Here is a 26,530-nt window from a genome sequence, read left to right on the forward strand (position 1 = left end):
GGATGGAAAAGTGCAAATCTATATACCCCCATATTAAGCCCAAGAAGCGTTAATTTATATTCCATGTATGTTTTTATTTAACACTTTATACTTGTTTGAAGCATCAGCCACTGCAGTAAAGTGACCCAGATTTCGGAGCTGACCAACTCGCAGCCCTCAGGCCTAGAGGGGCTGTCAGTGGAGCTGGAAACTGTCCTGGGGGAAATTAAAACCCTGCAAATCAGTCAGGAGGCCAGCATTCAGTTATTGCAGAGAACATACAGGGAACATAGTGCAGTTATGATAGAGCAAATGCGTGGCAATTTAAATACTTATATAGATAAATGTGATAATAATTATGTGGGTACATCAGGCGGAAATGAGCAATATTTAAAAGAAGAGATGTGTAGGAGTGTTGTCTCTATCGTGAATGAATTCGATAATATTACTACGAAGGAACTTAACGAGATGAAAGATGAAGTTATAAGCATTAGAGGGTCAGTTACAAGTTCTATTGATAAATGCAAAACTCTTCACAATGACTTGTCACAATTCCATGAAAGTTTTCAGAAAATTGGAGATAATAAGGAGCTCTGTCTTATAGCCAGCATAAAATGTAAGCATATAATACAACAGGCATTGACTCTGCTACGAATGTCAGACAAGGCGTTTAACGTCCAGCGGAAGTCTGTGCACAATGTGAGAATACCAAGTGATTCAAATTCATGTGGTATCACAGGCATATGTGCTCTCCCAGACGGACAGGTCCTGGTTGCAGACTTTTCTAATAAGAAAGTCAAGCTTCTGAACCAGCAGTACCAGGTGGTGAGTCACTGGGATGTGAATGCTTGGCCATTTGACATTTGTTTGATCACACCCAGTGAGGTTGCTGTGGCTGTGAATAATAGCAACATACATGAGGTCCAGTTTATCACTGTCAACCAGGGAAAGCTTGTTCCTGGCAGGAAGTTTCAGTTACAACATGAATGTGCAGGTATTGCCCATCACCAAGGAGACCTTTTTGTCACCTCTAGTGTACAACTGTACAAATACACACTGAGTGGCAAACTGATCTGCAGACTCTATAATTTTGATTATAAAGGTAAGAATCATGGTGAATCCGTCCTGATAACATTTGTATTATGTACAGGGATTTGTCTAGCCATTGTGGGAAAACGAGTCTAGTCAAATTGTGTTATTTTAAATCCATACAATGACAAATTTGGGAATTTTTATTGACTAAATTAACAGAATTGGGATATATTTTTTTAATCAACAGATATTTACCCATTAGGCCTTTATCTTGTTATTTTGAAAAAAAATCATATAAATTATAGTTATATACTTTGTGAGATGATAATAAAATAAAATTCAGATGTAATAGCATAAAACCTACTGATGTATTATAAACTATTTGTTCTATAATTCATATGTGCCCATTGAATGCTACAGGAGCCAATACAAGATTCAGAAATATTGATTTATAAACATGAGTAATGAAGTATTTTGACTGTCACTACATGGCATGTCTATAAATAGAAACTGTGTTCCTGGGAAAGAGACACTTTCTGACCTTGTCTTAATTTTGTGGTTGTTTAATGATTGTACATGAACACTATGTTTACCTGTTGATTGAACTGTGCAATTGTTTCAGTATGTGTAATTGTTTTCATCTGTGTAATTGTTTTACTTCAATTCATATCTTACTCAACAGTCGCATTTCAACATGTCAAACGTTAACTAAATAGCTCTGCTACTGAAGTTTATTGTCACGCTTAACTATTGAATCATTGAAATGTATGCATATATTTTAGATGTGTAAAGGCCTCTTTATAGCAACATATGCGTAATACAATATCACTGCAGTATGTTAAGATTATTTAATATTTACAGTAATTCAATATCTTGATGTTACTCTGTTTGGCAGTATACAAGTGTGCTGTGAGTCCCACAGGAGACAGGCTGTACATCACCAGCAGGTACCAGGACAAGCTTCTCACCCTGGCCAGGGATGGCACACGCCTGGCTACATACACAGACCCAGCACTAGAGTACCCACGTGGTCTACATGTGACCCCTGCAGGCCAGGTGCTAGTCTGTGGATGGCAGTCCCACACTGTACTACAGGTGGGCTGGGAGGGGAAGAGTAAGCTGGCTACTCTTGCTACTGAGGAGGATGGAGTGATGTGGCCATGGTCAGTCTGCTACAGCAGCACAACATCATCCATCATTGTGGGACTGTGGGAGGACAACAACATCCTGGTGATCAGAGTGGAATAGTGTGTACATGTATGTATTAGTTGTTGAAATTAGTGATTAGTATTTCAATGAAAATGTGTTGTTTAGCATACAAACATTGTAGTGTAAGTGTGTAGTTAAAAGATACAAATAATTTATGTGCACATATTGTTATCTGATTACACAATGTGAGGGGTTTTGTTTGAACATTAAATCTAATGCATATTATGTTATGTTGTCATAACGTTTGTGCCATTATGGTCCTACAATTTAGTTCTTGTAAACTAAAGTTCTTGCATGAAAAAACAAAGCATTTCAACTGAACATGTAATATTTGTACATAGATGGACATGTACATAGCAACTGAGGCTATTTTTAGACTTTTATTTCTATAAACACCATGATGCCATGTAAGAAATGTATATGGATGAACACTTTTTTAATAAAGTATGACATTGTTTAAGTAATCTTTGGAGGAGTAGATATTGATATTTTACGCAATGTTTACAGAAAGGTAACACTTGATGTGAGATTTATTAATTTGCCAAATTTTATGATGTTGAACATGTCTTATTGATTTTTATTACATTTATATAAATGTGTGTGAGTCCTAAATATACATACAAGAAATAGACAATCCCAGAATCGATAATATGGGCTATTACGTAACCCGCGATTGAAAACGGTACTGAAGAATTTGACAGATTACAACGTTATCATAGTGTACACCCGCTTTATTCCAATAAACAGTACTTTATGACTTCGCACATTAGGATTGAAAACAAGTGAAACATGAAACCAAGTGTCGATATGTATCACATCGTAAATCAATATAATTTAAAGTAAAAATATACACGATAGATTCATAAAATATGTGTCTCTGCAACAATATTCAGTGACAACACGTAATGTTTAAGGCCGAGTTGGCATTTTTAAGCAAACCTTTCAGCATATAATGCCTTTGTATAAAATTAAGTAATTTCTTAATGGAATAAAATTATTCAAGCATAATTATAAAGGTATAGAAATATCTAAAGTGTGAAGTAAACGTTGTGATTTAAGCGTAAATAGTGCCGGAGATATTAACAAAGATCTATCAATATATAAAGATTGGAAACATCCATTCAGACCATATTTTTAGGATAGACCTTTGATATTAATTAGATTTAAGATCGATGTAGACAATTAAATTGATATCTACCTTTGTTTAAGCCTATATTATTTCTAATTAAATGTCGTACTTTCTATACTTTCTGGAGATATTCATTAAGAAATGTGGTGAGATTCAAGACTTAGGACGACTTCTTTAATTGAATAATACATCTCTATGTTTGTCTAAACAGTTACCATTTCGCTATTAATATTTCCCTTGTAAGTGTCATTTTAAAGATAATATACAAATCTATAGCAGAAATGAAGTTTGTGATTCTAAAATTGTTTCGTAAATCTTTGTTATCGAAACTCTGTATGATTTTCAGGTAGAGATTTTTTTTTAATTTAAATAATGTATCTAGTTTAGTCTAAAACTAAAGTGGTTTTTAGCAATCTTTTTATTTAAAAATCGCTCTCAAGCTAATACAAAAATATCTAGCCGGAAATGAATTTTGTGATTTAAATGAACAAGTATCGGAGTTATTCGCTTGCAAAACTGTGTAAGATGTCAGGATATGTCATACTTTTTTATTGAAAAGGACATATCAGCTTTTGTCTACAACTTTCTTATATATTATTTAAATAACGTTTTACATGTTGCCTGAAATATTATTAAATTTTCTTAATAACATCTTAATTCACGATTGAAATGTTCAACATGAAAAATAATGAGCCTTAAATAAACTTAAATAGTTCTAATTGTGTTCTCTAGATTTCCTAAACGTATGTCTTTATTAAATGTTCGTAAAACGATCTAAATTTACGCTTAAAAAAAAACACGCACAAAATAAGTGATTTATTTTTCTTTAATTACGTATTATAAATGACAGCAACATACATCTCTTGAAAAAAACATCAGCGATAAAGGCGCGAACGAATTCGCTCAATGGGAGGCAATGTTCCAAGTGTGGATTAAAAGCGTTTATGGGTTTGCTCGTGACACCACATGTCTGCACATGTGTTGATACCGAAATTTAGATAAGATATCATGCGTCACCTTTAAATAACATGTTAAATGACAATCAAGACCTTATTCATGCCAGGGACCTACACAAATAGGTCCATGTCCATGCTGTGTGTTATTACTCTTAAACGAATGCAGATGAACCTTATTTCTACTAATTACGTAATTTATATTAATAAAAAAAACACGAACTATTATCTGGTTGTCAGATCAATAACAGAAACTCTTTAAATCCTCAAATATATTTGATTAACCCGTTTCGCTTCCTTGTTTTGCGTAGGGACCTATACACACATATATAGGTCCATGTTTATTTTTTCAGTACCGTTTTGGAGGCGCGCGAGAGTATTCAGGGGCGGGTAATCCGTGACGTATCGATTTCTGGGATTGTCTATACATCAAGCTATTCTGCTGCTCCAGTTGCTGCTGAGTCGGGACAATGATGCTGAGGAATTGGGGGACAAGCATGACGCAGAAGGTAAAAGAGACGCTTTGTCAGGCCTTTTCTTGGCCACTTTAGGAAAAAATGCAATTTTGGGATTTTGAATTTGTTTCGTGCTAAAAGTCCATTGATTTGGGAAAAGCACATTTAATAAGTTTTAATAATACTTCAAATTATAGGAATAACATCCTATTATAATAGTTATAAACTTTGTGAGATCTAATTGAAACATAATTGAGATATAATTTTCATAAGGAACAGCATATAACACACTTTGGGTATGGGTCCGTTTAACAGACCCATGAATACTCAAGGAAAAGCCCTGCTTGTGTATTTCCTGTTCATTAAGATGTCAGGTGAAAAAGAATGGTATGAATTAACATAAGGTAAAATATTCTTTTAAATTGTTTGTTTTTTTGTAAAATCATATATATTCGTCCGCATGTTATTTCGTGGTTTAAAAAATACGTTCATGGACATGGTAGTTAATGCGTGACTTTCTCAGTTTGGAAACAATAAATATGAAATTTGTGTCAGTTATTTGCCAGTGTGTTTGTATTTAATTTCTGGATCGTTCAAACCTTAAAATCAATAAAAAATAATGTCCCGCGAATAATAATGTTTTTGCAGTGTATAAATAAGTGAAGTGGACGAGAATGATATGATATGATTTCACAGAAGGTAAAATGGCGTCTATTCTTGTGTATATCGTGTTTTCAGTACAACTTATTTTACTTGATGATCAATAACTCAAACCCTTCTCCAGCTCCAACTCACCGATACAGACACCTCAAAAGCACAACACCGCAATAATTTCTGTCATCCCCATGCAGGCCTTGAGTTTTTATAAAGTTGTGAGATATTTAATTAAGCCTATTTGATTGGAAGCTATTCCATCTAATGCCGTATAGAGTCTGTTTGTGAGGAGGTGTTGAGTTTTCATTGTGTATACAGTGTTGTTTTTTTTTGTCAAAACAGGCCCATCACAAAGGAGCATGATTTACATAAAACCACCATTTTTTCACAGGATATTGTGTGTTCTTGTTAGTTGCATGGAATAAATGCGTTTTGTTTCATGGAGTTAACAAGTATTGAAAAGTGTAAAGAAAAATAATTAAATGGGGAAATTTGTATGGGAAAATAATTAAAACAAGCAAATTCGTTGAATTGATAGCCCACGCCAATATGCTTCTGGACACAAAAGTATTATATTTGACACTCAAAACAACAATGTTTCAAGATACAAAGGGCCATAACTCTGTTATTAACCGATGGTGTACAATGCTATTTGGCGTGCATCATCCTCTTATCCAAATATATACTCTTCATGTTTCAATAAAATCCGCCAAAGCACTTCACAAATATGGCTCTGGACACACAAAAAGCATTTTTCAAGATACAAAGAGCCATTACTCTATTTTTAACTGATGGTGTACAATGCTATTTGGCGTTCATCATCCTCTTATCCATATGCATACTCATACCAAGTTTCAATGAAATCTGCCAAAGCACTTACAAGATATGGTTCCGGACAGACGGGCGGAGGGACAGAAAGAATGACGGACGGAAGGACTGACAGACAATGCCAAAACAATATCCCTCTGCCTATGGCGGGGGATAATAAAAAGTACAGAAAATCGTATTGAGCACCTCTAAACTCACAAATTCGCACTGAAAGAAGCCCAAACACGTTTTAATAATATTATATTTCTTCTTCGATATAGCATATAAGAAGTTTACAGTATATTTACTGTATTCTGTTATATAAGTTAATGTTATTTGCTCTTGAAAGCCCTTTATAAATCTAAGCACCGACAATGGAAGCCATATGTCTAGTTAGGCATTATTATAATAATTTTCATTGTTAAAACATTTCTACCTGAAGGATCGATCTGCAAAATGATAAGGAAGTGCATATTTTTTGCGTTTTAAACAGTTCAGGTTGTCTTATAGGTAACATTATACTAAATAATCGTTTCATGTAGGGCTGTACTCGTTAAAAAAAATCATATTATACTCGAAGCCATGTTTTACACTTTAGACTTGTGTTCTGGCTTTTATCTCTTGGATATATTGGAAAGGAAAGAAAAGGTGCTCACTACTTAATCCCTGACATATTATAAAGTTAGAGACTTAAGTACAAGTTTGACCTGAAAACAATTACATTGCACTAGAAAATGGCCGGAAAATTTATGGTGCAACAGAAGTAGAGTTTGATTTGAGTAAAGTTAATGTTTGGTTTTAACATGACATATCTTTTTTATTGCTCAAATCAATTCAGCTTAAAATGAACTTTCAGAAAAAGTATGGTTATGGTGGTCTCTATGTTCAAAATGTTGCATTTATTTTCTCTTTAAGTTGTCCCTTTTACATTGAATTATATAAGGAAATCATTTAGTATATTGTGGCCTTTAATTAATTTAGCTTACACTAACAAGGGAGAGAACTGTCAATATGTACCAGCAGTGAGTTGTTGCCATTAAATTGTTTCATATTTTATTAATTTGTAATATGTCTTGCAACTTTCATGACATGATGGTTTACTTTGGAACTGTTGTCTAGTGTGAATTTAAACCGAGTTTAACACCAAAGACCTGTAAAGGCATGGTTAAAATGGTGTGTGTGTTTTTGTAACTTTGGGAATACATTTATATGAAGTTGTTGCCTCCCATTTATTATTATCCGCCGCCATAGGTGGAGGGATATTGTTTTGGCGTTGTCCGTCCGTCTTTCTGTCCGTCCATTCGTCCGGAGCCATATCTTGAAAGTGCTTAAGCGGATTGCATGGAAACTTGGTATGAGTATATATATGGATAAGAGAATGATGCACACCCATTGGCATTGTACACCATTTCTTAATAACGGAGTAATGGCCCTTTGTATCTTGAAAAAATGCTTTTTTGAGTGTCTAATATAACACTTTTGTGTCCAGAAGCATATTGGCGGGGGATATCAATTCAACGAATTAGCTTTTTGAAACTTGTATTAACAGTAAAACCTTTGTGAAAGAATTGTAAAAGTTAACCGATTATGATTATGAGTACAATAAACAATTTATTATTTTTAACAAAAAGATTTTCCATTCTTTTGTGTTGTTATGCTGGAAAAAACTGGCTAAAAACATCAATGAGCCACGCTGTGAAATAATAGGGCTTAATGCATGTGCTTAGATTGTAGTCCCAGATTAGCCTGTGCAGTCTGCACAGGCTACTTAGGGACAACAATTACCTCTTTAAAGGTATGTTTTGTTGAAAATAAGTATCCTCTTTTGTGAACATCCAGTATCGTCAGAAAGTGTCCTCCCTGATTTGCTTATGTGGATTTCACATGCTAATCTGGGAAGAAAGCTTCTAATATTGATGAGCGGCAATTTGGCTTATAAAATTACACTGAAAGTTAAGTAAGAATAATTATTATGAATTTACAGGTTATAAAAGCATATCCAACACTTTTAATGTTTGAATATGAAATGGTTTAATTGCATTAATTTTCATTAATTGCTATTTAGGACAAGGCACCAATGAAATGCCAAATTAGAAATTCAGATAATTATGGTTTGCTGTTGAAAACCTTCACATCCAATCAAGAGGCATATATGTAGTGTATTATAAATTGTAATATAAAAATGTATTACAAGTTCATATCCCCCACTCTAGTGTTGTTGTTTTCAGGAGAGCACCAGCATTGATATCGAGTTGGCCAAGCAACAGCACAAGTCTGGCCTGCAGGAGCCCCAATACAGAACCATCCTTTCCCTCCCCTGATCCCTAGCTCCTCCCACTGGACCTCTGGCCACAAAGGGTCAGCATCGTTACACAAGTCTGTTCTGCAATAAATCCTCAGCACGTCAAGTTTTCACGCGCTGTTATGAACAACCAAAATGTCCGCGTCGAGATTTCCCCAAGCAAGCCCGAGTAGTTTTGTTTAGCTCTAGTGCCCGAGTGGGATGAGTGTTACAGAAGCGAGACGTTATAGCAGTACATATGGTAACGCAAACAGTTAACGCTAACAGTTAGTTCTCGCTGTTGACATCATGAAGAATCTCACAAAGAATTAAACGTTGAATAATTTGTTTCATTCTTTTTAAGACACAGGGTTCGCACAGGGCTTGAAAAGTGCTTGAAAACGAGTCCTAGGCTTGAAAAGCCCTTGAAAAAAGGTTGGCCTTAAAACAGTGCTTGAAAAGTGCTTAGTTCATGTAAAAAAGCCTTGAAAATGTTTATTTCTGCTCAAAATTACTTTTATCATGGCTTTAATTACAAACTTAAATCGTTCTTATGGGAAATATTACGAAAATGTATCATAGATTCCTTCGCGCAAAAAGTTGAGTACGAAATATAAGTTTCGTACAATATTGAGTACGAAATGTTATGTGTACACGTCACAGATTATGTGTGCTACGTCAGAGGTTCTCCATTGTGATCAATTTTCGCGAGTGAAAACGCAGCAATGGGGAAGTGTCGTTTCAAACCAGGGTGGTTAACTGAATATTCCTGGGTACAGAAAACAAATGACATTCGAAAAGCACATTGTTGGGTTTTTATGAAGACCATTGATGTCGGGGGTATGGAGGAAAGAGCTTTGAAAAGCCACAAGAAAGTGAAAACCCTCAAAGAAAGCATGAAATTGAGAAGCAAACAGGGTTCCTGGGATGTGTTTTTTGTTAAACAGGAAGGTACTATTGTTAAAACTGTTAAATCTAAAACAGACTTAAAAAACAACAGCCCATCTGTGTCGAACCAGGAAGGCACAGCCACATGCAGAGGGTGTGCAGATAGAAGATTCAAATTCCAGGACCTTCGCAACTTTCAGCTGTAGTATCAAACTCGCAGACATCCATAGACAAATTCGTTTAAAAAAATGATATGTTGAACGCGAAAGTATTTTGGGTATTTATACCGTTTGCACACAACCATCCTTTAATTCCAATAAAAACATTACAAAGTTTTTTCAGGTTGTGTTCCATGACAGTACCATAGCAAAGCATAATTATGTGGCTGTTTTGGGGCTAGCTGAACATTTCAAAACTGTACTTGATAGTTCTATAACTTAATTAGTGGACAGTACTCAGTGTCTCAGTACTCAGTGTCTCAGTACTCAGTGTCTTTTGATGAAAGTTTAAACAAGAAAGACCAATCCAAGCAAATGGAAAAGGCATTTTATTTAAAGGAAACTAACGTACAGTGTACGGACTTGAAAATGAATATTTGGTCTTGGAAAGTCCTTGAAAAGTGCTTGAATTTAGATTTGAGATTTCTGTTTGAACCATGAGACATCTATATATTCAGCAAGGAACGAGAGCAAATCAAGGAACAATCGAAACGATTCATTCAGAAGTGTTTCTGCTGTAAATAGTTAGGACAGTAGTAGCGTTACGGACTGTCCTCAGCGCACAATTTATTTATGTGGTGCGCCTCAGACGCGAAATCCGCCCATTATTGAAAACAAGTTGCTAAAAGTAAACACATCCGGTTTTGTTACGAGCACTTTGCACTCCGAGCCAAAAGGGCATTGCATTGAATTGAGACTAAAGAAGGCTTGAAAACATGACCCCAGTTTTGTTGTATGGTCCAGTAGCTCTTCGACTCTCAACCTGAAGTTAATCAGAACTCAAACTCGGCCCTTAACAATATCCACGAGGCCAGCATATCAGCTCAGCTTCTGAGCTTCAGGTGAGACCGTACAGTGTTATTAATTGTGTCAAAGATTGGGCCTAAATTCAGCCCCATTCCTCAAAAAGTTTTTTATAAATATTTACTGGTTAAAATTTACTATGCAATATTTGCCAAAATAAGTGTTTGATAGGTTGCAACAATGAGTTACTTGCCTTATTAAGCCCTATAAGTTGAAACTTAGTACAATTAAAATACACATCAAAAATTATAAATTGTTAAATATTTGTGTTCACGTATAACTGATTAAGATTTTTATTTAAATTAGAAACCTGATGTTTGCAAAGACAAAATCACTATTATGCACTGCTTTCATATCCTTATGCACACACTTTCAACGCCAGTGACTAAAGTTTACATCTAAGGTCTGTCTTACAAAAACAATGGCATAAAATGTAGACATCAACTAGTATCGATTCAATATCACGTACATATAATAGATTTAACCAGAATAGGCTATAATTACTAGTATAATGGCCCCTTGTAGCAAGACAGAGTATCATATACTTAATTCACCATAGACTTTCATCTGTTTTTGCATTTCTGTCTAATCCATAGGTAAAACATGTGTGATCAAATACTCATATACTTACAGTATCGTGTCTTATGATTTGTTGTATTGTCTATCCTTTAAAGTTGTTTAGTCTTGCGTAATAAGTTATGCACATTTAAATGTGTACAGTCTCATATTTTAAGTTGTTTAGTGTCATGTTAAAAGTTGTATTGTTTTACAGTTAAAGTTGCAGAGAATCACATTTAAAATTATATAGTCATACATTTTAAGTTGTTAATTCTCACATTGTTTTAGTCAAAACTATTAAGGGGGACAGTCTCGCACTTAAAATTACTGAAGTCATGCCTGTTTTTTTTATTTATTTGTATGCCCCCGGTAGGGTGGCAAAATAGCAGTTAAACTGTATGGCAGTCCGTCCGTCTGAAAACTTTAACATAGGCCATAACTTTTGCAATATTAAAAATCGCAATTTGATATTTGGCATGCAAGTGTATCTTATGGAGTTGCAAAATTTAAGTGGTGAAAGGTCAAAGTCATCCTTCAAGATTAAAGGTAAAAACAAATCCAATGGAAGTAACACGCTTAATAGGGAGATAATTTATGTTTAGCATTTGGCAGGTACAGATCATTTTTACAAGGGAAGTAGTATTTGTAAAGGGTTATAATCAAAAACAAAAATATATAATCAAAGCAGCGCAGTAGGGGCATTGTGTTTCTGACAAACACATCTCTTGTTAAAAAAAGAATTACACATTGCTATGAACTGTACTTTACTATGTATTTTTCGTGGTTTTAAACCCAAAAATTTTAATATTAAGTTTTTGGGGCATAACATATTGATACAACGCTATTCTGAGTTCTTATTGGTAAAACAATAATTGCAATATTCTAAATATCAATTATAGACGCAACGTTTGGCATTGAAGAGCAGGTGTGTTAAGTATTTTGTTGCAGGGCAAATTTATTTGTCACTAAGTCTAAACCAATCGGGTTTTAGTTTACTTTCTATTTTCTTTTCAGCAAACTCTATAAGCCGCCAAGATAAAAACATCGTTGAAGTGAAAGTCGATGACAATCCTGACCCCTTCGCTTAAGTAATTCAGCACAAAAACGTCTTGCGTCAGAGTAGCAAGCCTCCAAACATCTTCTCCCATGTTGGCTTCATCAACACTTCTTACAGCGGAGCCTTGACGAGTTCGACTTCCATCCCAGCATCGATGTTGCTTAGCAACAATTCAATGCTGGGAATTGACAAATTGTTCTAGACGAGTCGCTTACACAGAAACAATCTGATCCAACAGATAGAGCAGGTGTTGCGTGACTTGTCCTTTATTGCGACTGACCTCGATAAGTTGCTCTCGAATAATGTTAACCTTATGCCAGTATGGGATTGACGCCATTTAACAACAGTTGTTGTTAAGAATTCCCGGGTTTGAGGTGGCAACTTTGGCGTCGGGACTTGCTCCATCTCTGTCTATGGCCCAGTCAAAGCAGCAGCAGCAGCAGCAGCAGCAATAAGAACAACAAGTAGTATCTGAGCGGTGCTCTGGTGTACGGGGCTTCATGTATGTGCTTAAAGTGTCATCCCAGAATATCCTGTGCAGATTGCTCATATATTAAGTCCTATTAAGGTGTCATCCCAGAATATCCTGTGCAGATTGCACATACATCAAGTCCTATTAAAGTGTCATCCCAGAATATCCTGTGCAGACTGCACATACATCAAGTCCTATTAAAGTGTCATCTTAGAATATCCTGTGCAGACTGCACATACATCAAGTCCTATTAAAGTGTCATCCCAGAATATCCTGTGCAGACTGCACATACATTTAGTCCTATGAAAGTGTCATCCCTGATTGAAGAAAAGCTCCTAACATCAAATGTGAATTATTCGTTTTTAAATTGATCAAACTTGGAAAATAAATAATAAATAAAAGTTGATATGATATCAATTTTAGTCATAGAAGGTCAGAACATAGTTTTGTCTATTTTTGGGCCAAAATTCAAACCCTGAACCAAAAGTTTCTCCTTGCATAATTAAAATATCTGCTTAAATCGAATTGTTGAATTCTCTTTAATTTGAGTAAAAAAATATTTAAATGCATTCAGCACATTTAAAAATTGTTTTCTTCATTTATTTTCAATATTTAATTTAATTCCTGCATTTTGTTTTAAGAGCCTGTTCCTCCTGGTCCAGGACCTTTGGACAAATGTTCAAATAGTACTACCCACAGGATGAAGCCACTCTGAATCCGGGGCTCCATACTTTCTTGGCCAGGGGCCAAGACTACCTCGTCAATAAGGTGCGTTGGTAATTTAATTTACCATGTATAATTTGTAGTGTTTTACTCCAAATGTCAATAAAAATAGTTTGTGTGTGTTTAATATTAATAAAACTCTATTCGTACTGCTAACTGAAACAAATCATTTATGTAATTGTAAACTATTTATAATAGCTGCCATTTGTATTGCCTTGAAAGGGCTTGATGGGAGTGGAAGCATACAAATTTGTCCTTGTCTGTAATTTTCCCTGTCCTTCCTTTCATCCTTATTTAAGTCCCAAAGGGACATATAATGTTTGTATCAAGTGTTTAGTTTATATCTCATTTGTATGAAGATCCATCAAACATACTTTATTTCTTAAATATATTTTTAATCAAACAACATTGATTGACTTCTGATATAACTGATGCCATTATTGCCAATATTCAAAAAGGAACATTTGTTTGCTTTTGGGGTAAGACAGTCAATTATTGTTTTCAGTGGAGTGAGGAAGTTTACATGATTCCGCAGGTGCTCGTAAACATATCTATTTTCTTACTTTGCTGAGAAAAAGAATTCACGGTATTACCCCAAAAGCTAACAAATTTCCCATTTAAGTTAAATTTACAAGGACTATTAACCCATTTATGCCTAGCGTCTGGAAAAAAGGCCTTGGTCAGCAGCGTAGACCTGATTAATAGAATAAGTACAATAAAAAAATATTAAATGTTTAACCAGATGGTTTTCCTTCTTTTTGTTATGCAGCAAAAAATTGGCTAATAGATAAATAAGCTGTGATAGATTGTAAAATAATTTGCAACAAGTTCCTATCACCCACTGTGTTGTTGTTTTCAGCAGAGCACCAGCATTGATATCGAGTTGGCCCAGCAACCGCACCAGTCCCGCCTGCAGGAGCCCCAGTCCAGAACGACCCTTCCCCTCCCTTGACTTCTAGCTCCTCTCCCTTGACCGCCTGCCACAAAAAGTCAGCATCGTTGAACAACTCCGTTCTGCAGCAAATTCTGAGCATGATTCTGTTCTGAACAAACGCAATGCCCACGTCACGTTTTCCAAACATAAGCCTGGGTAGTTTTGTTAAGCTAGAGTTCCGCGTGGGCCTGAAAGGGACGAGTGTTACAGACACAAACAGTTATAGCAGTAGTTATGGTAACGCTAACAGTCAGTTGTTGCTGTTGGACATCACAACAAATATCATGAAGAATAAAAATTTCAATAAGTTGTTCCAATCTTTATGGGACAAACAGAAATTGAACGGAAGAAAATCAAGGAACAATAAAAGCGTAAGCTTTCGTAGTGGGATACATCTGCTGTTGATAGTTTGGACAACAGTAGGGTTGCGGACTGCCCCAGATTGTCCTCTCAGCGGCCAAAATATCATAATAGAACAGACTTTTGGCAATGTTACTGACACAGAAAGGCACTAATGACTTGGTTGTCAATACCCAGAGCACGATACATCCATGCTGACAAAGAAAGGCAGTAATGACTTGGTTGTGAACACCCAGAGCGCCATACATCCATGCTGACACAGTAAGGCAGTAATGACTTGGTTGTGAACACCCAGAGCACAATACATCCATGCTGACACAGAAAGGCAGTAATGACTTGGTTGTGAACACCCAGAGCACAATACATCCATGCTGACACAGAAAGGCAATATGACTTGGCTGTGAACACAGAACACAATACACCCATGCTGACACAGAAAGGCAGTAATGACTTGGTTGTGAACACCCAGAGCAAGATATTTCCATGCTGACACAGAAAGGCAGTAATGACTATGCTGTGAACACCTTGAGCAAGATATATCCTTGCTAACACAGAAAGGCAGTAATGACTATGCTGTGAACACCCGGAGCATAATACATCCATGCTGACACAGAAAGTTAGTAATGACTATGCTGTATACACCCGGAACACAATACATCCATGCTGACACAGAAAGGCAGTAATGACTTGGTTGTGAACACCCAGAGCACAATACATCCATGCTGACAAAGAAAGGCAGTAATGACTTTGCTATGAACACATAACACGATACACCCATGCTGACACAGAAAGGCAGTAATGATTTGGCTGTGAACATAGAGCACAATACATCCATGCTGAAACAGAAAGGCAGTCATGACTATGCTGTGAACACCCAGAGCACGATATATCCACGCATACGCAGAAAGGCAGTAATGACTATGCTGTGAACACCCAGAGCAAGATATATCCATGCTGACACAGAAAGGCAGTAATGGCTATGCTGTGAACTCCCAGAGCAAGATATATGGATGCTGACACAGAAAGGCAGTAATAACTATGCTGTGAACACTCAGAGCACAATACATTCATGGTGACACAGAAAGGCAGTAATGACTTGGTTGTGAACACCCAGAGCAAGATATATCCATGCTGACACAGAAAGGCAGTAATGACTTGGCTGTGAACACAGAACACGATGCACCCATGCTGACACAGAAAGGCAGATATGACTTGGCTGTGAACACAGAGCACAATACATCCATGCTGACACAGAAAGGCAGTTATGACTTGGTTGTGAACACAGAGCACAATACATCCTTGTTGACATAGAAAGGTAGTAATGACTTTGCTGTGAACTCAGAGCACGATACATCCATGCTGACACAGAAAGGCAGTAATGACTTTGCTGTGAACTCAGAGCACAATTTATCCATGCTGACACAGAAAGGCAGTAATGACTTGGATGTAAATACCCAGAGCACAATACATCCATGCTGACACAGAAAGGCAGTAATGACTTTGCTGTGAACTCAGAGCACGATACATCCATGCTGAGACAGAAAGGCAGTAATGACTTGGATGTAAACACCCAGAGCACAATACATCCATGCTGACACAGAAAGGCAGTAATGACTTTGTTGTAAACACTAAGAGATCCATACATCCATGGGGTGTGCAACAGACGCAAATTACGCCCACTATTTTTAACAAGGTGCTTAAAGTGAACACGTCTAGTTTCTGTTATGAGCACTTAGCACTCCGAGTCTAAAAGGCCTCGCATTGAATTGATGTGAGAGAAGGCTTTGAAAAATAACAGCAGTTTTGTTGTGTGGTCCAATATGCCCTTCCACTCTCAACCTGAAGAAATCAAAACTCAAACTCGTCTCTTAGCAATATCAGCAAGGCCAGCATGTCATCTCAGCTTCTTGAACTTCAGGTGAGACCTTACAGTGTTAATTATTTTGTTGAAATTGGGGCCGAAATTCAGCCCCATTCTTATCTCATAAAGTCTATATCCATGATTACTGGCTAAAGTTCTCAATTCATGGTTTCCCGGAAGAAAAAGAATGTTTTGATTGCAACATTGAGTTAATCAGAACTCAAATTCAGCCTTTGGCAATATCAGCTAGGCCAGCATATCAGCTCAGTTTCTTGAGCTTCAGGTGAGATCATACAGTGTTATTTATTTGTCGAAATTGGGGCCAAAATTGAGTCCCATGCCTAATCTTAAACAGTTTATTTTTTCCATAATTACTGGCTATAGTTCTCAATTCAAGGTTTGACCCGAAACAATGTTTTAATAGGTTACAAATTGAGTTTGTTTCCTTATGCAGCTCTATAAGTTGAACCTTAGTGCAATTTATCTTGATAGCACTTATTCTCAATTTTTTAAATTATGTTTAGCAAAAACTACAACCATTTTCCCAATTTAATTCAAAACACTATGATTTTTAATTGTCCCAATCCAAAAATGGTAAAAATAAACTCTGCACAGAGCTAGCCCCTAGTTATAGCACATGTTAAAGTTTTTTATCAGAATAACTGGCTTAATTATACACCCACAAACGAAGTTTAGGGGGTTTATAGAAGTGAACTTGTCTGTCGGTCTGTCTGTCGGTCCGTATTAAGTGTCCGCTCTCTAATTCAAGTAGTTTTCATCCGATCTTCACTAAACTTGGTCAGAACTTGCATCTACATGATGCCTAGGCTAAGTTCGAACATGGGCCTTGCCGGGTCAAAAACTAGGTCACGGTGTCACTTAGTGCGTTTTAAACATTCAGCATGATGTCCGCTCTCTTATTCAAGTAGTTTTCATCCGATCTTCACCAAACTTGGTTAGAAGTTGTATCTAGATGATCTTAAGGCAAACTTCAAACATGGGCCTTGCCGGGTCAAAAACTAGGTCACTGGGTCACTTAGTGCGTTTTTTAACATTTAGCATGGTGTCCTCTCTCTTATTTAAGTAGTTTTCATCCGATCTTCACCAAACTTGGTCAGAAGTTTTATCTAGATGAGCTGAAGGCCAAGTTCGAACATGGGCCATACCAGATAAAAAGCTAGGTCACAGGGTCACTTAATACGTTTTACACATTGAACATGGTGTCCGCTCTCTATTTCAAGTAGTTTAAATCAGATCTTCACCACACTTGGTCAGAAGTTGTAACTAGATGATGTGTAGGTCAAGTTCAAACATGGGTCATGCCGGGTCAAAAACTAGGTCACGGGGTCACTTAGTGTGTTTTAAACCTCACCATGTTGTCCGCCCTCTAATTCAAATAGTTTTTATCCAATCTTCACCAAAATTGGTCAGAAGTTGTATCTTGATAATGTTTAGGTCAAGTTTGAATATGGGTCATGCCAGGTCAAAAACATGGTCAGTTGGTCAGTTACTGCGTTTTGAACATCACAATGTTTTCTGCTCTATAATTCAAGTAGTTTTCATCCAATCTTCACCAAACTTGGTTAGAAGTTGTATCTAGATGATGTCTAGGTCAAGTTTGAATATGGGTCATGCCGGGTCAAAAACTATGTCACGGGGTATCTTAGTGAGTTTTAAACCTCACCATGTTGTCCGCTCTCTAATTAAAGTAGTTTTCATCCAATCCTCACTAAACTTGGTCACAAGTTTTATCTTAATGATCTCTAGGCCAAGTTAGAACATGGGCCATTCCAGGCCTAAAACTAGGTCACCAGGTCACTTAGTGCATTTTTTAACATTCAGCATGGTGTCCGCTCTCTAATTCAAGTAGTTTACATTCGATCTTCACCAAACTTGGTCAGAAGTTTTATGGAGATGATCTTAAGGCCAAGTTAGAACATGGGCCTTTCTGGGTCAAAAACTAGGTCAAGGGGTCACTTAGCGCGTTTTAAAAATTGAGCATGGTGTCCGCTGTTTTTTGTGAAGATGACATGCAAAATATTATGTGTCAATGCGGCATGTGGGGGTATTCGTCACGTCTGTGACAAAGCTCTAGTTTGCTTATTTCACTAAGTTTAATAACTATTTTGAACTCACATCTATTGTTTCTTATTAAATGCCATACAGTTATATTGTCTCACATTAAAAGTTGTTAAGTCTCAGGTATAAGTCATAAACTTTCACATTTAAAGGTGTGCAGACTCACATTTAAAAATGTAGATTGTAACATTTAAAGTTGTGTTGTCTCACATTTTAAATTGCTGAGTATCATTTAAAATTATGAAGTCTCACATTTAAAGTTCTATAGTCACACAATTAAAGGTGTACAGTCTCACATTCTAAATTGCTCAAGTAATGCCTGTTTTTGATTTACAAAAAAATAAATATTACACCTTGCTACAAACACAAAAAATTCCAATTTCAAGTTGGTGCGCGTAAAACATTGATACTACGTTATTCTGAGTTCTAATTAGTGAAAAATTAATTGCAATATTCTAAATATCAATTATAGGCACAATGTTTGGCATTTAAAAAACAGGTCTGTAAGGTAAGGTGTTGCAAGGCTTATTCATGTGTCACTAAACAATCCGGTTTTAGTTTACTTTCCATTTCCTTTTCAGTGAACTTAACTAGCAAACATGACAAACGTCATTGAAGTGAATGTCGATGACAACCCCCTTCTTGCACAAATACTACAATTGCTTAAGAAATTCAGCACGAAGACGTCTTGCGTCAGACTACCAAGCCTCCTATCAATATCTTCTCCCATGTTGGCTACATCAACACTTCCAACAGCAGAGCCTTGGTGAGTTAGACTTCCGTCTCAGCATCGATGTCGCTTAGCAACAATTGGATGATGGGCGTCGACAAATTATGCCGTACAAGTCGCTCGAACTGAAACGATCTGATCCAACAGGTAGAGCGTCCATTAATGTGACTACTCGATATGTTGTTCTCGAATAATGTGAACCTTAGGCCTGGAGAGCAGTATGCGATTGACGCCATTCAACAACAGTTGTTGTCGGCAATTCTCGGGTTTGAGGTGGCGACTTCAGCGTCGGGACTCGCTCCATCTCTGTCTGGCCCAGTCACAGCAGCAGCAGCAACAAGAACAATAAGTAGTATCTTAGTGGTGTTCTGGGATATGGGGCTTCATGTATGTGCTTAAATTGTCATCCCAGATTAGCCTGTGCAGACTGCACCTACATTAAGTCCTATTAAATTGTCGTCCCAGATTAGCGTATGCAGACTGCACATACATAAAGTCCTATTAAATTGTCATCCCAGATTAGCCTGTGCAAACTGCACAAACATTACGTCCTATTAAAGTGTCATCCCAGATTAGCCTGTGCAGACTGCACATACATTAAGTCCTATTAAAGTGTCATCCCAGATAAGCCTGTGCAGACTGCACATTAAGTCCTATTAAAGTGTCATCACAGATTAGCCTGTGCAGACTGCACATACATTAAGTCCTATTAAATTGTCGTCCCAGATTAGCGTATGCAGACTGCACATACATAAAGTCCTATTAAATTGTCATCCCAGATTAGCCTGTGCAGACTGCACAAACATTACGTCCTATTAAAGTGTCATCCCAGATTAGCCTGTGCAGACTGCACATACATTAAGTCCTATTCAAGTGTCATCTCAGATTAGCCTGTGCAGACTGCACAAACATTAAGTCCTATTAAAGTGTCATCCCAGATTAGCCTGTGCAGACTGCACATACATTAAGCCCTATTTTCCCAGATTGAGTCTCATATACTACACTTTACATCAGTATTTTATGTGCCTGAAAAGTTCCTAGCATCAAATGGGAATTATGTGCTTTTAAATTGATCACACTAAGTAAATAAAATGCAAATAGCACTTGATCTGATATCAATTTTAATCATAGAAGGTCAGGGCATGAAGTTTTGTATATTTTCGACCGAAATTCAGCCCCTGAACCAAAAGTTTATCCTTGCAGAAAAATCTGCTTTAATAGAATTGTAAAATTATATTTAATGTAGTAAAATAATTATGTAAAAGCCTTCAGCTCATTTCAATATTATTTTCTTTATTTATTTTCAATATTGATTAAAATTACTGGATATTGTTTTAAGAGCCTGTTCCTACAGGAACCCATGCACTCATAGATCGGTACCTAGCTGAACAACAGGCTGTCTGGTCAGCTGGGCCCAGACGCCCAGTGACACTTCCTGGCCCAGGACCTTTGGGCAAATGCTCAACTAGTCCTACCCACAGGGTGGAGCCACACTGATCCTGGGGCTCCATACTTTCTTGGCCAGGGGCCAAGATAACCTCGCCAATAAGGTAGGTTGGTAATGTAATTAATCATATATAATGTGCAGTGTTTCACTCCAAATTTCAATTTGAACAGTTTGGGTGTGTTTAATATTGATATAACTGTATCCTGGCTGCTAGCTTAAACAAATCATTTATTTAAGTGTTAAATATTTATAATAGCAGCCATTTGTTTTGCCTTGAAAGGGCTCAGTAATTCACCCCGTCCTTTCTTTCAACCTTCCTTATATCCGTCCCACCTTTTAGTGTTGCACGTAACTTTATAAATATTGGTTCCAGAGGGATACAAAATGTTTGTATCAAGTGAACAATATATAGAAGGATATGTTAGTATCAAGTGTTTAGTGTATATCCCATTTGTATCAAGATCCTTAAACATAATTTATTTCTTAAATATTTGTATACTCAAACAAAATTGATTGACTTCTTATATAACTGATGACATTTCAGAATGCATTGAATTATTTGGTTTACAGGGACACATTCCTGGGATGCCCTAAGGTCTTTCTATCTGTTCACAGAGGTCTTATACTCACAAGTTCAAGCCCATTGAGCGATGTTCACATTATCAAACTCTGCATCTCAATAGGTAAGTCACCTTGCCATTTCAAAAGGGGCCACTGTGGCAAAGCATTCAGGAGACCCAGTTGTAATAGCCTAAACATTTTGATGCAATAAAGCTTTCACAAATACCCGATAGGTTAAACCCAATACAAACTGGGGTTTCTGCTCTTCAATTAATTGACCAGTTTATCTAAGTGTAAGGCTTCAGCCACAAACTACTTTATCTTATAAAGAAATTTGAAAAAAGTGCACAAGTTTCAAGTTAAACCCTCAAACTTGCATTTTAAATTTAACATCTAGAGTTATATTAAAACTCAAAACCACAACAACAACAACAACAACAGCAAACAATTCATCAGCAGGTACCAACATATCTGACTCTTTCAATCTTTACAAAATCATGTTCCATATCAACGTAAGTGTGGTCCTTAAAATAACATTGAATTACGAAGAGGGGTCAGTGATGTTTTAGTTTAGGGGGTATATAGGAGTGAACTTGTCTGTCTGTCGGTCTGACGGTCAATCCGTATTAAGTGTTCGCTCTCTAATTCAGGTTGTTTTCATCCGATCTTCACCAAACTTTGTCAGAAGTCGTATCTAGATGGTGTCATGGTCAAGTGTGAATATGGGTCATGCAGGATCAAAACCTAGGGCATGGTATCACTTAGTTTGTTTTAAACATTCAGCATGTTGTCTTCTCTCTTATTAAAGTACTTTTCATACAATCTTCACCAAACTTGGTCAGATGTTTTATTTAGATGTCTATAGGAAACAATTGAACATTGGCCATGCCGGACCAAAAACAAGGTCACATGGTCACTTAGTGCGTTTTACGTAATCAGTTGGTGCCCGCTCTCAATTTCAAGTACTTATCAACCGCTCTTCACCAAACTTGCTCAGACGTTTTTTTTTATAGATGATCTGTAGGCCATTGTCGAACATGGGCCATGCCGGGCCAAAAGCTAGGTCATGGGGTCATTAAATGCGTTTTACACATTAAGTTTGGTATCCGCTCTCTATTTCAAGTACTTATCATCTGCTCTTCAACAAACTTGGTCAGAAGTTTAATCTAGATGATCTCTAGGCAATGTTCGAACATGGGCCATGCCGTGCCAAAAACTAGGTCGCAGGGTAGCGGGTGTGTTTTAAACATTCAGCATTTCAAATTCTTATCATCAGCTCTTCATGTAGGGGTGTTCGCCACGTCTATGACAAAGCTTTATTTTTTAAAGTTAATGGCTTTTTCATAGAGTATTAAGTGTGTTGCCAGGGTTGAACCCGCATTTTGATACTTGACAATTTTTATGAAATGCTAGTAAAGTCTTAAAAATTGTTGTCTTAATTAACACATGACAAACTTAATTCCAGAAACCCGGATAGCAAAGCGTTGGTTTGTTTTTGAAACATTTGAACCAGCAACAGTCATCATTGGAGTTTCTGACATGTCTATGGTGTGGAACCCTCAGTCTATGAACATAATAACAGCACATGAACCAGCAGCAGTCATCATCTCAAGATTCTGGTATATCCATGGTACAGGACCCTTAGTCTGTACAGATCTTGCAGAACAAACTTCAGGTGAGTGTTCTTGTCGTGTGGATGTTTTTTACATGCTCCCAAGTTCAGAGATGTGTGAGTGCATGTAGATGTACATTTGTCCGTCCATACGTACATCCAGCTGTTGGATTTGTATGTCAAGTCTAAACTCAAAAAGTATTGCTTCTAGTGTGATTAAACCAAAGATATTTGCCATTCTGTGAACTTGTCTACTTGTGTATTTTGGTTCTTTGTCTTTTAAATTATTGGAATTTTGAGACAAAAGCAAAATGTTGGTGCATGATTTCAAACCATTTTAACTATTTATTATCTATCATTATTTTATAAATAGTCTCAGGACCATCATTGCCTCAATGGATTCAAATCAGATTAGTTGTAACATTCTGAATCAAGTGCTGTGCTTGTTCTTGATTTGTCATCGGTATAAAAATAAATAAAAAACTGACATCTACAGTAACGAGTCTTTCTTTTTTCAGATGCAATTTGAGAAAATCAAACCATCCAATCGGAAACACAGCCTGTTGCAGCAATTGTTAACATATTGATCCCAGTCAAACCTAAGAAGCTCAGAGTTACATACTGTTTAACATGTGCTAGTCTTCATATACCTCCTGGTTTGTTCAGCACTTACTCTTTGAATGTTATGACGGGTGAAAATGAATGACCTTGTTCAGATCGAAATTGCAGAATGACACATCACAACAATTCAAGTGGAAAGCCACAAAGCCATGTCAACAGCCACATGTTGTATGTTGCCAGCCAAGCTGTATTAAAAAACACAAAAGCTTACGTTTTATGTTATATGTGACCAACCAAGTTATATTCATACAAAAACAATAGTTTATGCTTTATGGGAATTGTTATGCTGTCAGTCTTTATGTTGAAATATTGTGTTCAATATAGCATGTTAAGTATTTTAAAAGCACGCATATTGCTCGTATATGCAATCTCTTTGTCTATATTATGATATCACTACATATTGTGATCCCGATAATGGTAAACTAATGGGAAATATGCTTTAATCAAAGACTTTCAAAGTGTGACAAAGCTGTCTAAATGAGGTTGGTAACTTGGACAACATTAATAAAATATTGGAGTATTTTCATGTTATAAAACATGTTTCAGTTTTCTGTTTTTTTACCCGTATTATAGATAAGCTAGATAAAAGTAGTGTAAAGAAAGGTTTAGAAGTTTTACGCTTCAGCTTTTCTGTTTATCAATCTTTCTAAAAAAAAATACTAATAAATTTGCACATTCGGGTCGGTTTTCGAACAAGAATCTTGTTTAATAGCATTCGTGGAAATCCAAATAAATTATGTGCACACTTATGTAATTTACCTAAAAGTGTCGATTCTGTATTTACTACCAGTACTTTGTTGATTTCAATGGATATTGTTTGTTAAATAGTCGAGAATGGCTCTTGCATTTTTGGGAAAACTTTAAGGAAAACCTGAAAATTAAAAAAAAAAAAATTTTCGAGTTTTATTAAGTGGCAAAAGTTATAAATGTTAATTTGTGTTGTTAGATCATAGACTTAGATGCTCATAAGTGTTTAAATTTATTTTCGGACATAATAGTTTATAATGCTTTATATTAGTATATGCATATGAAGACGACCAAAATGTATCCTCTTTAATCACTGAGTATCTTACTGGTAATCAATATCTCTTGATCACTGCATACATTGTAGAGGTATATTTGACATTTATATACAGAGCAACACTGTGAAACAATAGTATTTTAAACGTACATTATTTATTTATTGTTGCAATTTTTATAAGATAAACTCACTGTTTACATTAATTTGTACACATCATAGTCATAAAAAATATTGATTGTGTGAATCCTCATATATGTATTGAACTGTTAAAATAATGCACAGTAACAGATTCTGAAGAGAAAAATGTACTCAATGAAATATAAACACCTTGTTATATCAACTGCTTTTAATGAAGAACAACTACTTAAAATAAGTTTAATTTTGTTTTACATTATCTAAAGAAAATTTAGTACCTTGTTATTTGAAATCAGTCATTTACAAATTAAGGAATAGTGTTGTCATATGCTAACAATTGTCAAAAAAATGAAATTGTCTCTATTGGTAGAGTAGAGAGCAATAGTATTTGCTTAACAAAATATAAACAAAGATGTCTGCTTTGTAAGTGTATGTGGAATAAACACTTATGTTTGTGCTTATATTAAACGTGAACGTATTGACGTATTGCTGATAATAAAGTTTGACATTTTATTAGTTTTGTAACAATGTGTTTGACCTTTTATGTTAACATTCCCACAATTGATGTCAGTGCAGTGCCTTCAATGGAGCCATTTTCTGTAAATCTCCCATTGTTAAAGTTCAGCAAATGTTTTAAGACCAGATTTCCTTAAACTTGCAGTTGTTTATTTTTAACATTTATTGAATGCATGAAACATGGTTGTTATGTTGTAGAATAGCTGAAAATAGCTTGATGTTTGTAAATTGTGTGACATGTTGATCAAATTGATACATAGACTAACACTCATTATGAGTTAATTTGTACGTTGAGCTAAACACAAAATGTTACCAAACACAAATATAAGATATATTCGTAAAACCGTATCAAATGCAACTTGAAATGTAATGTTTAAATATGTTCGTCGACTCCAAATAAGCATTTTGAATAAGCAAATTAATACATTAATAATATCTATGGAAAGTACACGTAGGCACTTTTCAATCGCTTGTGTGCTTCATATTGATCAGGGTCTTTCTAAATTCATGCATGATTTTTTATGCCTATGTCTGAATTGTGTAAATATCTGTTAAATAACTGTTAAAAATGATTTTTATATTAAAAGTTAAAATAGTATCTAAACTGTAACCGGGCATCTGTTGCATTTATTTTTACGTGTTTATATTTTCTGGCTTACTGAGCTGAATTTTGTCTATAATCGTGCGTACTTTTATTGTGATTTTCGTACTATAAGACAAAGCGCACTACACTTATGCTGTTGTTTTTGTCCACCATTTCTATACAAAATGTTGTATGTAAATAATTAAACATGTTGATGTTGGTAATAATGTATTTCCCGATCTAATATTGATGATGCACTCAATAAAGTACATAACCATTTATGTGGACTAGTATTGTTTAGTGATACTTTGTTGTTATTACTTATAACATCTTCAATGATTGGCTTTCCACTTGTATATAGCTTTCCCCTATTGAACCTGGAGAGCACATTTTGTTTTATTGTAACTGTCTCTCACCCGTAATTCCTGTATAACACTTTTGTCACTCTTCATTATTCTTCATAATTTTAAGAAATACATATTCCTTACAAATCATATTTCACATTCATCTACGAACCATTGTTATAAAAAAAATGCTTGTGTGAATGATAATATATGTATTGAACTGTTAAAATAATACAGCATAACACATTCTGAAGAGAAAAATATATTTAAGGCATCGGAAACAACTTTTAATTAAGGACAACTATGTAAACAAATATTTTTTGTTAAACATTATACGAAGCAAATTTAATACCTCGTTATTTGTCATAAGTCAATTACATATTAAGGCAGAGTCTTTATTGATAATACTAGAAACCATTATAATTTGCTTATACAATAACAGCAAGATGTCCGTACACCTCTTTTTAATGTATTTTTGTATTTATATTTTAAAAACAAACATTGTGG

At 35.8% G+C, this 26,530-nt stretch overlaps 1 protein-coding gene and 2 long non-coding RNA genes across 8 annotated transcripts in view; all 3 read left to right on the forward strand.

Annotated features, from left to right (window-relative positions):
• LOC127881603 (uncharacterized) overlaps positions 1–26,530 on the forward strand; it is a 638,632-nt gene that overhangs the window by 494,318 nt on the left and 117,784 nt on the right. For 2 of the 3 annotated variants that reach the window (XM_052429635.1, XM_052429615.1), the window contains one exon: positions 2,107–2,262. The exons of the other annotated variant lie outside the window; for it this stretch is intronic. In XM_052429635.1, the coding sequence (XP_052285595.1) occupies positions 2,107–2,259 (153 nt within the window). In that variant the 3' untranslated portion in view covers positions 2,260–2,262. Of the gene's footprint in view, positions 1–2,106; positions 2,263–26,530 lie in introns of those variants that run through there. 3 annotated transcript variants of the gene reach the window in all.
• Positions 9,996–16,254, forward strand: LOC127881688 (uncharacterized). Its single transcript, XR_008050193.1, has 5 exons — positions 9,996–10,447; positions 11,982–12,526; positions 13,138–13,264; positions 14,079–15,828; positions 16,002–16,254. It is a non-coding gene; the product is annotated as an uncharacterized LOC127881688 (long non-coding RNA).
• On the forward strand, positions 16,336–24,314 carry LOC127881661 (uncharacterized). 4 transcript variants are annotated; one of them, XR_008050187.1, is made up of 6 exons: positions 16,336–16,431; positions 19,035–20,733; positions 21,201–21,313; positions 21,842–21,945; positions 22,657–22,866; positions 23,322–24,314. It is a non-coding gene; the product is annotated as an uncharacterized LOC127881661 (long non-coding RNA). The 4 variants fall into 4 exon arrangements; XR_008050183.1 differs by lacking the exon at positions 21,842–21,945 and having other exon boundaries at positions 19,035–19,532; positions 20,523–20,733; XR_008050188.1 differs by lacking the exon at positions 21,842–21,945 and having other exon boundaries at positions 19,035–19,330; positions 20,523–20,733.

Source organism: Dreissena polymorpha, chromosome 1 (genome assembly GCF_020536995.1).
Source record: "Dreissena polymorpha isolate Duluth1 chromosome 1, UMN_Dpol_1.0, whole genome shotgun sequence".
In the NCBI taxonomy this organism is placed as follows: Eukaryota; Metazoa; Mollusca; class Bivalvia; order Myida; family Dreissenidae; genus Dreissena; species Dreissena polymorpha.